General features: G+C 44.9%; 1 protein-coding gene across 1 annotated transcript in view; it reads right to left on the bottom strand.

Annotated features, from left to right (window-relative positions):
* LOC144805435 (uncharacterized) overlaps window positions 1-13,731 on the bottom strand; it is a 194,102-nt gene that overhangs the window by 125,442 nt on the left and 54,929 nt on the right. The window contains exon 4 of the mRNA XM_078671991.1: window positions 9,571-9,673. Coding sequence (XP_078528117.1) covers window positions 9,571-9,673 — 103 coding nt within the window. The remainder of the gene's footprint in view (window positions 1-9,570; window positions 9,674-13,731) is intronic.

The raw sequence follows: 13,731 nt of genomic DNA, 5'->3' as shown, positions 1-13,731 counted from the left end.
ATTATTTCTCATAGCAAGACGATAGGATAGCTCGTGAGGAGGCAGATCACTAAATGTGTGCTCTACTGTAGCATTAGAAAACTTATTTACATGAGAAATTGGAAAACATAAATGCAATGCATAACTTGTGCAGGTAACCATCAAACTCAAAAATAGAAGAAAACATAGAATAACGATACATCTGATAGAGTTTTGACTAACTCTCTCACTATGGGGGTCTATCTCATACATGTCAGAAACCTGTCTAACCGTTTCACCCGAGGGGGACTTAGACAATTAAACTGGCTGACTTATTTTACTAGACCGGAGCTTACTTTTATACTCCTGCTGCGGAGTTTCCTCTAACAGGGGAGGTTTGGAATCAAAGTTTGTAGCGGGACAGTCCTTGAGAATAGGGCAGTTTTTAAGATTCTGGCAGTCCTTAAAAATGGAACAGTCCAATGTTTTTATGCGACATCCATGGAATTTCTTGACGTGAGACAGGTGCACCCAGCCTTTGCGGCCTTCCAACTTCACGGCCGTGCGGGTGGTCAGAAGGACTAGTTGAGGGTGTTTCCAGCGGGGCTCCAGCGGACTTGAACGATCAAAGTTCCTAACCAACACGAGGTCGCCTGGAATGACCTCGTGCGGTTTCACTTCAGTATTGTCTGGAAATGCGGCGGCAACCTGTGAACGACAAGAGTGGAGGGCAGACATCAAGGAAGCTAGGTAATCTGTCAGCATATTACTGGAAACATCTGTAATACTTCGGGGTCTAGGTGTACCCCACATGTTCGGGGGGCGGCCGAATACGACCTCATAAGGGGACAGACCTGATCTGGAATGTGCGACCATGCGCATATAAAATAGGGCGACTGGCAGAGCTATTAGCCAGTCTACACCTTTCTCTTTACAAACTTTGGCGATGCGGATTTTTAGTGTCTGGTTATGTCTCTCTACGAGACCTGCTGCTTCAGGATGGCGCACACAATGAAACTTCCACTGGTACCCTAACAGAAGGGAAACATGCTTCATTAACTCAGATGAGAATGGCTGGCCGTTGTCTGAATACACGACCCTAGGGAGTCCATAACGAGGGAAAAATTCACGAACCAGCTGCTTGGCAGTGGTCGCGGCTGTGTAATCTGGAACTGGATATGCCTCTGTCCACCTGGACAAAGCGCATACAACTACAAGGACATACTTGAAACCTCGACATCGCTCCATCTGAATATAATCCATCTGGAGGACTTCAAAAGGGTGGTCAGGAGGCTGGAATCCCCCTTGTTCCACTGGGACACTTTTACCTGGATTGAACTGACAACATATCATACAGGTACGGACTTTCTGCTTGGCTGCAGCTCGTAAGTGTTTGTTAAACCAAAGGTTCTGGATACTGTCTAACATAGCTTTTTCTCCTAAATGTGCAGGACTATGTGCGGTATTAATAATGACTTGAACCATTGAGTCGGGGAGAAACCATGTGGCTTTTCCCTTCGTCAACCATCCCTGATCTGTCTGGACCCCTCCTTGTTCGGACCATTTCTTGATTTCATCGGGAGTAGCATGTGACTGGATATCTATGACATCTTGAGTGGGGTCCTTAACTGTCATACATGTAGTCTGTTCTGGAGTGTGTGTCTGTGTCGTGTTAACTGGAATGTCTGGAGTCTGAGCTGTGAGCTTGGCTGTTCGATCTGCTAGATCATTACCTTGGGAAATAATGTCAGTGACTTTCGTATGTGCTTTGCACTTCATGATAGCGATAGCTGTCGGTAAATGTATTGCTTCTAACAGAGCTTGAATGAGGAGACCATGCTGAATCTTGGTTCCATGAGAAGTCATAAAACCTCTTTCTTGCCAGAGCACTCCAAAGTCGTGTACGACTCCGAATGCATAACGTGAATCTGTGTAAATATTAACTTTCAGGTTCTTGGCGTGTATGCAGGCTTGAGTCAGAGCGACTAGCTCTGCTGCTTGAGCGGACAGGGTGTCAATACGGTGTGTCTCTATAACTTCAGTGTCAGTAGTCACTGCATACGCGGCTACTAGTTCTCCTGTACTTGTTCTCATACATGAACCATCCACATAAAGTGTCAGGTCTGGATCTGGTAACGGAATATCTGTCAGGTCTTGTCTTGGCTTTGTCATAGTGTTAACAACTTCCACACAGTCATGTGTGGCAGGATTTGAAGAAACTGACGGTAACAGTGTAGCAGGATTTAGAACGTTGCAGCGTCTGATTTCTATGTGTGGCTGGAACAGTGTCAATTCATAACCTGTTAAACGTGCAATTGTCAAGTGTTGGGTCTGTGTTCGGTTTAAAAGAACTTCCACGGAGTGTGGAACTTGTACTGTCAGAGAGTGTCCTAACACTATGGAATCACTTTGTCTGATAGCTAGTGCTGTGGCTGCAACTGACTTGAGGCACGCAGGCAGAGCCTGGGCCACTGGATCTAATGTGCTCGAAAAATAAGCACAAGGCTTGTATTGTCCTGCTTGATCTTGTGTGAGAACAGATAATGCTGTACCTTCACGTTCTGTGACAAAAAGTGTAAAAGGCTTACTGTAGTTCGGTGTAGCTAGAACAGGTGCTTGGCATAAAGCTTTCTTTAATTCATTAAAAGCAAGTGTATGTTCAGATGTCCAAGGGAGGACAGTCGATACGGCTGCCTCCTGTGTCGTTAACTGTATCAGTGGCTTGGCTAGAAATGCATACTGAGGAATCCATTGTCTGCAATAGGAAGTGAGGCCGATAAAAGCTCGTACCTCCTTCTGGGTCTTGGGCTGAGGAAGACTCGCTATTAACTGGATACGGTCAGGTGTCAACTGCCTACCCCTCTTGGACAGTAAGTGGCCTAAATAGATCACTTGCTGGACACAGAATTGAAGCTTCGAAGGGGACACCTTGTGCCCCATCTCGGCTAGGAAATACAGAACTGTAAGTGACGCACGCTCGCAGTCACACTCAGAACGGGCTGTGATCAGTAGATCATCGACATACTGGAGCAGGGCAGTGTCAGTTGGCATGTGAATATTGTCTAGTTGTCTTTTAAGTGCTTGACTGTAAATACTAGGACTTTCTGTGAAACCTTGAGGAGCTCGTGTGAATTTATAGCTCCTTCCATTTAAACAGAATCCGAAAAGGAACTGGCTATCTGGATGAATGGGGACACTGAAAAATGCGTTTTTGAGGTCTATGACAGTGAAAAACATAGCTTCAGAATCAATGGCTGTCAATAGGGATGAGATATCTGGAACAACTGGGTACTGGGGAATGATACATTTATTAAGTTCTCGAAGGTCAATCACTAATCGATATACTGGAGGTGCATTTGGATCAGTACGTTTCATGACTGGAATAATAGGAGAATTACATACATTGGAGTCAGTTTCTACAACCACTCCTTGAACAATGAGCTCGTCAATAATTTTGGATAAGGCTGCTACAGCCTCAGGTGGCAGTCTGTACTGTCTGATTCGTGGTAACACTACACCTGGTTTGAGAGTCACACGATGTGGTGTGATTTGCATAAAACCAACATCAGTTGGACCTTGTGCCCATAGATGCTGCGGGACATTCAGTAATCTTGGATCAAAATCACGTAATACATAGTGACCCTTAAAGTCACGTAAAAACAAACGTATTCCTTCTGGGGAGCAGCAAATGACTGCACCTAATTCTTTCAGTGTTTTAATGCCTAACAGATTTTCTGGACATGATTTCGTAAGTAATAGGTCAGTAGTTCGGGACAATGGACCTACTTCTAGAGTAACTAGTTTCGATATCTCGTTTACAATAGGCTTTCCTGAAAATCCAAGGGAAACATTTCTAGAGCCTGAGAGCGGAGCCCCTGGAACCTCGTCATGACTGATAGTAGTCCTACTTGCCCCTGTATCAATCAGAAACTTTCTGTCTTTCCCTAATACTTGACTGTGAACATAGGGACCCTCTTGATCTACAGGTATCTCGAAGAGAGGCAAGCCTACCTCCCTCTCTAGGCTGTTTCATGAATACGGCTGATACTCTGGATACTCGGACTGTGCATACTGGTACATTTGCTGTGTAACATGCTGTGTTGCAGCTATAGGCTGCGGTACTGTAACTGTCTGTTGTGCATTCTGTGGTAACTGGGAAGTCTGTGAAACTTGTTCTTGCCTAGGCGGACGTGGTCTTTCTTTAGTCTTACCGGTAGCTATGTTGTGTTTCAGAACTGCACACTCGTTTATAAAATGACCTGGTTGTTTACAATAATTGCAGGTCCCTTTAACGGGAACTGCAGGATGACTGGCTTGATTCGGACCCCTCTTCTGACTGTCTTGAGGAACAGATTGTGCAACTAATACTTTCATTTTCGTGTCTTTCATACGTTTCCTTTCGTGTTCTTGCTCTTCTCTGATTCTATTCTGGTGATACTGGAGCATCTGAAGCATTTGGGACGGAGTATTAGCTTGCCAGGTACTTTCGACTTTCAAAACTCGATTTTTAACTTGTGGACTTGAACTCTCGACTAGTTTAGTAACAAAAAGATGAGGGTATGACTCACTACTCGTCTTCAAACCACTGTTAATACTAAAACATTTCTCGAATCTAGAATAAAAATCACTAGTATCCTCGTCTGGTTTCTGTTTACAGGCTGAGATTGCATCCCAGTCTTCCTTTTTCGTGGCTAGTAATCTTGGCAAAACTTGTATTAACAGTTCAGGTAATTCTTTACATTTATCTCCTAGACCGGTACCTGGTACACGTGTATTTTCTTCAGCTTCTAGAACTGCCCAATCTATCTTTTTCTCTCCCACCTCCCATTCTTTTTCTTTGAGTTTTTCATATATGCCCGCAGGCAACAGGACTTTTAACATTTTAATTATATCTGGATACGTGTATTCTCCCATACGGAGCATGTCTTTTAATTCACGGTGGAACCCTGCTGGATCTTTATCGTGACAGGGAATTAACTTTTTCATCTCTAAGAGTTCCATCTTTGTAATCGGGGTGTAAACAAATACTCGTTGCATTTCACCACCCTGTGTCCTAACTGGGTGCACTTCTCGTAACGGATGCTGTCTGTCTATGTAAAACGGTTTACTTTCTGGGGGTGAGACGTGAACAAAATACGGATTTAGAAACGTTCTATATTTGTGGCGCTGTTCTAGAATGATACTAATTAAATCGGTACCTAGGCCTTTCCATCTATACTGGAGTAACTCGTTCAGAACATCATGTAACGGACCTGGATCAGAATGCTGACCCTCATACAGTGTAATGAGGTGCTGGATCATATACATACCCACCAGTCGTTGCTCGGCTGGGGGCAGTTTCAGAAACATTTGTGCCACTATTTCGTCTGGAAAAGTGGTAGAATCAGTAGCCCATCCGACTGCTGATCGGGCTAGTTCTTGTTCATGCATGGTACTAAGTTCACTATAACCGATTCGTAATTTCAGAATGTGATCGGTAGCTTGAAATACTTGCTCTAGAGAACCTTGTTCTGGTGCTGGAGGAGGAACAGTTTTCTTGTAGTCTAGACGTGAATGTCGGTCGGAAAGTCTAGTTCTACCTACATACGCTATTCTGGAAGGATTCTCGTCGTCTACCTCTTCGGTAGAAGAGTCATTTTCTTTCTCGCTTACTAGTGCTTCTTTGCGTTGTTCGTGTAACCTTATTATTTCCTTACGAATTTTCTTGTACATACTCTCTATACTACTGAGTGTCTTGTGTCTTCCCTCGGCTATATGATCACTCCATTTTGTCAGAACTCTCATTTCGGTCGGATCTTTAGTCGGGTAATCTTGTTCCCTTATTAAACAATTTATTAGAAACTTTAATAGCATGAGCTGAATCTCAGCTTTCCTTAAAGACATAATTTCGCCAATACTTTCTGGGTCTGTTCCTGTACGAATGAAACGATATATTCTGTCTAGATCTTCTTTCATATTTGGTAGGGTGTCCAAATACTCGGTCACCCGTCTTACACGCAATGAATATATAACCATACTATCATCACCTGGGACTGGATCATAACGGCATTCGGTGAGAGCTCGCCTGATATCTGCAACGGATTGATGTTTGGGCGTACGCTGTAACGCACGTTCATGTAACTCGGCTAATATTACACGTTTCTGTGGCGGCGGGGTACCAGGAGGACCTCCCCCCGCGGCCCCTAAACTGGAATCGTCGACTGATACTCTTCGTGCTGGCAGAGTGATCGATGTAGAGGGTACTTGTAATGTAGGCTGGACCGGGGGTACCGTAACAGGTGCTGTACCAGGTGCCCCGGTGACTGGAGGAGCAGGATTTACATTATTTACAGGAGCTGGCGGAACAGGATTTGCATATTCTGGGACTGTGTCGTCCAAATAGGACGAGAGAAAAATATCGGCTGCGGTCGGTTTGTGACGTAGCTTGGTCGGAACTAAGGGTGGCGGAAAATTACTGGATGCCTCCGGGGTTGCTTTTGGCAAGCCCTCGGCAAGAAGAGGGTACATACCCTTAATAAGGGCATTCCTCTGTCCGTCTGACTGTTCGGTTTTAACTCGTTCACCTATTTCGATTAATTCCCTTTCTTGGGCTCTTTCTGAGGATTCTCTACTTAATTCTGACTTTCTGATTTCTTTTTCGGTTCTTTTATGAGATTCTTTGCGCCATAACTCGATGGCATCTTTCTGGGACTGTCTGGCTTTCTTTTTCCATAATGCTTCTTCTACTCGCATGATGCACTCGGCATCCCATGTGCCTGATACAGGCCATCTATATTTCTCTTCTAATTCCTTAGTGTACTCGACCCATAAGTCTAGATATAATATGGCACTTATGCCATGCTTTTGATACATAAAATGACCTGGACTGTCCCTAGGCGGGACAGGAACTGCTTCCTCGAGCAGACCTTTCCTAGTTCTTAACTGACGTAATTTTGAGAACAGAGGCATGACGTAAACTGGGATCTGGACACAATACAATACACAATGAACACAATAATGACTGAGGAAACAACTCATTCATACCACTACATTGAAAACACATTGAAATGACATTTAAAATAACAGTTCGGACAGAAACATTACCTGGAATACTTGAGAACAGGAACACATGAATTTCTCGAGACTAGAACTTACTAGAATTACTAGATGCACTGCTGAAACAGTACGAAACATACCGGTCTCATAAAGAGACACGTCAGGACCCGCATCCACCTAGGTGGACACTTCGTGTTGGATTTGCGTACCCAAACCCACGGACCAGAGACAAATTAATTGACCCTGTCTAGATACTACCCCAGCAACGGTACTCACCGGGCAGCAAGAACGGAAGGCCTCGGACTGGACTGGACTGCTACGACGACGGACTACGAACTTCGGACTTCAGTTACGGGTGGGCCTCCGGATACCTCGGACCTTGGACTCTCGGCTTGGGCTCTGGTTGGGACTCGCCGCGTTCCTCCACCGCCTCATCTGGATGCTGGACCGCAACCTCCGTCTCCTCCGTGGGCCTGAGGGATACTTGAAGCAGAAATATCTGCCACTGCGCAGGATGATTCCGTCACGACTGCAGAGGATCAGGGGGCTTGCGTGGCTTCTCCGGCGCGTGGGGAAAGGGCAAGTCCCTATTCGGGCGCCATTATGTGGTAAATAAATAATTAATTACCGGATCTATTTTTCAGGATATACAATAACAGATAGCTCAATAAATAAGAGTCAAGATTCGAGGTAGCTGGAGTTTGCAGGTTTTAATACAGCATAAAGGACAGCAACAGGACAACCTGCACGGGAATAGGATGGCAGGGCCCGGCAGCTGCCGGGGCAGGATCTGGGATGAGCGCGCTAACTTTTAATAACAGTGCACAATATTTATAGCTAAACAATTGCATTACAGTTAATACAGTAGGCGTAGCAGTGGGCGGAGTTCGTAGCAGTCGCGAAAGATAAGGCATAAAGTAGGTGTAACAAGAGGCGTGTACATAGACATGTGATGTAAACGTAACAGAATATGTCATGAATGGGGCGGAAACATGGAGGGGGCTACCTAAGGAGCCGGGACCTCTGACCTAGTGGTGCGCGCAAGCTGGCAATGACGTGTTACTAGGAGGAACTGGGGGCTATGACTTCTGCGCTAGAAGAGGAGACTATAGTCTGGAGTGTCAGGGCGACATGAACCTAAACACTATCTAGTATCTGATGTTTAGAGAACATGTTGATAGAATCCAAAAGTTATCAGGGCAAAGCATTATTCTACATGTAGTGCGTGTTGAGGAATATTAAATGACCATTAATACAGTATTTCTCTTACATGGAGACGTAAAGGCTAGACCATGACTGAAACTATTGATGCGATTCAGTAGCTTAGGAATGCAGAGAAGGAGGGCTGGACTGATAACTAGAATCATAACATACTCTTGGCAGACTGGCAGGCAGAGCCAGGCCGAGCCGGGCACTGTGAGGCAGGAAGTAAGTGAAGGGTCAGGGATGCAGGTGGGGGCTGTATCGCTCCTCAGCGAGGGTTCAGAAAACAGGAGCTGAATCTGGTGTCCGGGCCCTTTTGAGGCCTAGAAACGGGGACTTTATTCTGAATTAACGTGCACACTGTGAAACGTGGCAACATAGCTTTACATAGGCCTAATACTCGTAGCTTTCACGAGAACTGGAAACTTGACATACTAAAGTTGGACACAACTAGAATTGCGTCTTTAATCGATCATAAGGGAATACATATGCATATTAATCATGCACATATAACATAAGATGGGGAACACGTAGGGACACAGAACATGGCAAAATTTACTTTTCCACATCACGAAGGTCAAGATCTAGCATATAGGCAGAAAATCTGGTAATTACATTTTGTAGGCCAATGGGGGTACGAGCCAATAGGACGGCATCATCTGCATATAATAAAGCTCTTATTGGCCATCCGTTTATGCATGGCAAGTCCTGACAATAATTACTTAATTTTGCTCCCATGTTATTAATATAAAGAGTGAACAGGAGGGGTGCCAACACGCACCCCTGCCTCACCCACTTCTTTACCGATAGGGTCCTACTGAGTTCACCACCCCTTCCATAGAGCACCCGGGCCCTAGCATGTAAATAAGACTGTTTTAAAAAGTTAAGAATGAGTTGATCAACCCCCATGGCGTCTAAAATGCTCCATAGCTTCTGATGGTTAACACAGTCAAAGGCTGAACTCAAATCAACAAAGCATAAAAATAAATTCCCCCTTTTAGCCTTTAAATACTTTCCAACCAGTAAGTTCAGGTTTAAGCATTGTGCGGTGGTTCCCACACCTTGGCAGGAAGGCATACTGTAATTCTGAAATGATACAGTTTTCCTCTGCCCATAACTGGAGGCAGTTTAAAACAACACGCCCAGCCACCTTTGCAAAAGAATCTAGTAATGAGATTGGTCTATTGCAGGACGGATCGTCACGATTGCCCTTCTTGTAAATAGGGACCAGTGTCGATTCCGTCCAAGTGGCTGTAAATTCCAGGGTCAAGCAAGCTTTTAAGACCAGGGCTAACAGGGGTCCCCATTGCAGTGGATCTGATTTAAATAAGTCCACTGGTATGCTATTGGAGCCTAGGGCTTTGCCCTCCATACTTTCATTGATGGCCAAGATTACATCCTGGGCATCAAAGTCGATTTCAATAGGAAGATGGTTTGGAGGGATTAAACGTATGGCCGCCTCGTTTTGCGGATCCACCTGATTATTATAAAGGCCAGAAAAATGGGACACCCATTTATCCTCCTCTATTTCGATAATAGGCAGGTTACCCGAGGCAAGGAAAGGGGCATTCACTGCCTTCCAGAAACCTTTTGTTTCTTTCAAGGCTGATGCTCGTTTTAGATCTTGCCATAATTCGGACTTTATGTTTGCCTTGCGTTCCTTAAGAGATATCTTATAGGCTAATCTTGCCCTTTTTATATCTGCTCGATCTTTTATGGGTTTATGTAAGGAGGTTATCAAGGCTGCATGGGTTTGGGAACATTTGGCAACAAACCAACCGCTTCTCTTGTCAGCCCATTTCTTACTTTTTGCCCGTAGTCTGTTTTGTATAGTCTGAATTGTTTTCCCAAAAGAACTAGGAATATCTGTTTTGTTAGTGTTTATGTTGAGATAAGCTGTAAAATCATCTTTGCAGATGGTTAAGAGGTGCGTACAAAGTTCAGATTGGTTGACAGCCGCCCATTTGACTGTCTAACCATTTTGTCTATCAATAGCAACATCTCCTGCCAGGTGTGTTGCCAATGTTTTACTTGTTAATGCTTTGGCAGGGAGTTTTAAAAGGACGCTAATCGGTTAATGATCGCTAAAAGCAACAGGATGTAATTGTGTATTCTGTCCGCATATCTATTTGATACCAGTATATGGTCTATGGCTGAAAACAAGCCACCTCCGTTAAAGGGACTATTAAAAGGAATTAGGGACGAACACACACTATTTGCAAATCCCAAATCCATAGAATATTTTAGCAAATTAAATGAATCTCCAGAAGCAGTGTGCAAGAAATGGGACGCATCATTTGCATCATCTGGATCTACACCACAAACATCTCCCTCGATATATGGGCACGGTCCACAATTAAAATCCCCGCCCCAGATTATACAGTAGTCTTTACCAGAACTTCTTTGGGTCTTGTCCAAATCTCTCTGCAAATGCATCAAGATTTGTCATGTATCCGCAATGGGCATATTATTATAATAATTTGACAAGACTAAATAATACTTTTTATCTAAGTTGATTTTTAACACCTGATAATAGATTTTAGACTTCATGAGGTCTATCTTGTGAGCATTTAACCTGTAAGACACATAGATGCAAAGGCCGCCCTTATTCCTTCCCTTACTTGATGGCAGCGCTGAACTGGAAAATGTCTTAAAACCATTAATATGTAAGATGTTATCAGACCAAGTTTCTTAAATACTTTTAATGTCAAAATTATGGATGAATTCCAGCCAGGCAGCATTAGACAGTTTAGCCTATAGACCTGCCACATTCCAGAACAGGATCTCTATTTCTTTCATTCTAGGTCCAGACTGTGATATACAATCAGTGGGGGCAGGGACTACGTTGGGGCCACCAGAGCTATTTGGTGTTTCACTATAAGAAATGCTGGCCTTCGACTGAGTTATTTCACTCAGAGTATTACAGTTGTTACAATGATTAGCGGCGTTTCTTGCCCTAATGTCGGGTTGTTCAGTATTTAAAAGTAAAGCTGTACATTGCGAGATTGTTCTTATTGATTGACATTGTACCCTATTGCTATTAATGTTACTGAGTCAATCGTTATCATCCAGGGAAGAAAGGGCCTCAAATCTATCAGTCAAAGGTATGCTAAATTGAGTGTGGTGAATGTTATTCATGAAATGGGCTGGGAGTTGCATCTCCTGTCCTGCGTGTCGGAGGTAGTTAGTGGGGGGATACAAGTAACCCAACGGGAGTACATTTATTCCATGATTGGTCACATAGAGGGAACCCTGTAGGCTCAAAATTTCTTGTGTTAAACTTGGTGTTCTAAAAGTGAGGACTATGCAATCACCCGGGAGCCTCTTATCACATTTCCCCGCCCATCCCACTCTCCTTGCCATTTTAAATTCGCTAAATAGGGCATCAGTTAAGCCAATTTTAAACCAGAGCGTGCAAAGAGACTAATTATGTAAAGTCTCCCAGGATTCAATTGATTTGGACGTGGATTGTGGTACATTTGCCAATATTATTGTATATGGTGTGGCTTCTGGAGGTAGATTCAAGGTCAGGCCTTCTTCATTTACCCTGCCCCTTACCCTATATGTGATCTCCGGGTTGGGCAGTCTTTGGTTAATAACGGGTGCTATATCAGATGGCGCTTTATTATAATCTAAATTAAAATGACTCATATGTCCAACACCCCTCCCAGATTGCACGGCTGGTTGTGAGATGTCCGCCATATGGGGGTTGGCTATATTTCCACCATTTGATGTGCTCCCTAGACACCCTAAGCAACTGGGCGGTATGTTATTTGTGCCTACACCCTGTATTTTTCTCAAAAGTTCCTCGATCGCCAGGGTCATTGCCAGCAGTTTCTCTGATGTGGCCGAGGCCGATAGTGAAAGTTGATGGTATGGGGCATTGCCAGAGCTCTGCCCCTCACTGGGCACCAAAGAGATCACGGAAATGGAACAAGACTCCAGGCACCCAGACAAATCAATCAATGTACCTTCCAGAAGCTTTAAACGGCCGCCCAATGAAGCAACATTTTTGTCTCTAGATTCCCTGATCCAACCAAGGGCAGTGTCCAATACTGTCATATTAATGGCATTAATGGCTGTGCCGTCCTCCTTGGGCAGAATTGCGTAGACAATGAAACATCCATGGTCTGAGTACTTACAGAGCAACTCTTTACCGCTGTATTGGTCTGGGAGTCACACTCGGATTCCTTTTGAAGTTTTTGTTTTGATGGACCCTTACCCTTCTTACGGTTCACGGATGCCTTTGCCCTCGGCTTAGCCTTTGTGCCCCCAATAGAAGAATTGGAAGTCCGGGTTCTAGAGGCTATGCTTGGCCCGTTAGAGATATCCATTTGTAGTGCTGGCGGCTCATCATGTACAAGGTCCAACAAATCCGAGACCACTGGTACAGTCCCCAAGTTATGAGGTGATGAGCAGGATTGGGTTAAGTTTTGGGAGATACCTGCTGGATTATGTAATCCTAATGAGGTTCACCTTGAATGAGATAGGGGGTCTAGAGACAGCCGCCTCCCTGTTAGTTCTATCTCATGGCATAGTAATGATTCTTCCCTCGTTATAAATGCGTCAGATAATCACTCCACCACGACGTTTAGTACCAATCCCGCTTCACACGAATCAACAGAAAGTTATAATTAAAATCTGTACCTGAAGGTCGTTATAGAGGTGGTATAATGTAGGGCCACTTGTTAGAGGGGGGGCCGAGCCCAGCCTCCTCCGGGCTTCGACGGGCAAGGACGGGCCCGCCCTTGGCCCACGCGCGTCCCGCGCTGTTGGATCCCCCCAGAGAGTTTTATGGACCCGGTGGCTGGCTGGCGCTGCTCCTCACGCGAGATCGCACTGCCCTGTGGGAGATGGAGTCCAGGCAGTCCGCGGTCCGTGTTCAGGAGCAGAGAAGAAATAATACGGAGTCCTGTGGTGGTGCCACAATATCCCAACAAGGGCCCAGGCAGCAGCACAAATAGCAGAGCAGCAATGCGGGCACGTAAGGGCATGATCATATCAGTAAGAGCCCCAAAAGGAAGTCTATTTTTATATTGACCCTAGGTGTGGACTGTAGAGGCTGCAAGAAGGGCACCTCTGCCCAGAAGAGGACCTTATGTCATTGCATCATCTTGTGCCTCACAAAGGAACTGACTGAGAGAATCTGCGCTCAGTCCCCAAGAGCAGAGTCCTCTGCATCAGCACTTGTCAGGGGTGTTCCTGTGGCTGAGATTTACTGTGCGGTAACATGGGCTTCCCTCCTCCACACCTTCACTAAGCGTTATTGCATGGATTCAGAGGAGATCAGGGATAGCCACTTCAGACGTTCAGTGCTTCAGGGTCTTTAACAGGGTTATTTTCCATCGTAATGACTCTTGGTGTGGTTCCAGAATCATGAAAGTCTTCCATAACTGTGGTGATTCACAAGAAAGGGGGGAAGGGGCCTGTATCGAAGGCTATCCGGGGGCTTGAGTTTCCGAGGTACCCAGGTGGCAAGTGAACAACAACGGCTGAGAGATACTTCCGCTGCCCCTGTGGTACTTTCGGTTTCGC

Source organism: Lissotriton helveticus, chromosome 1_2 (genome assembly GCF_964261635.1).
Source record: "Lissotriton helveticus chromosome 1_2, aLisHel1.1, whole genome shotgun sequence".
Classification (NCBI taxonomy): Eukaryota; Metazoa; Chordata; class Amphibia; order Caudata; family Salamandridae; genus Lissotriton; species Lissotriton helveticus.
This window is presented reverse-complemented; position numbering and strand designations above follow the sequence as displayed.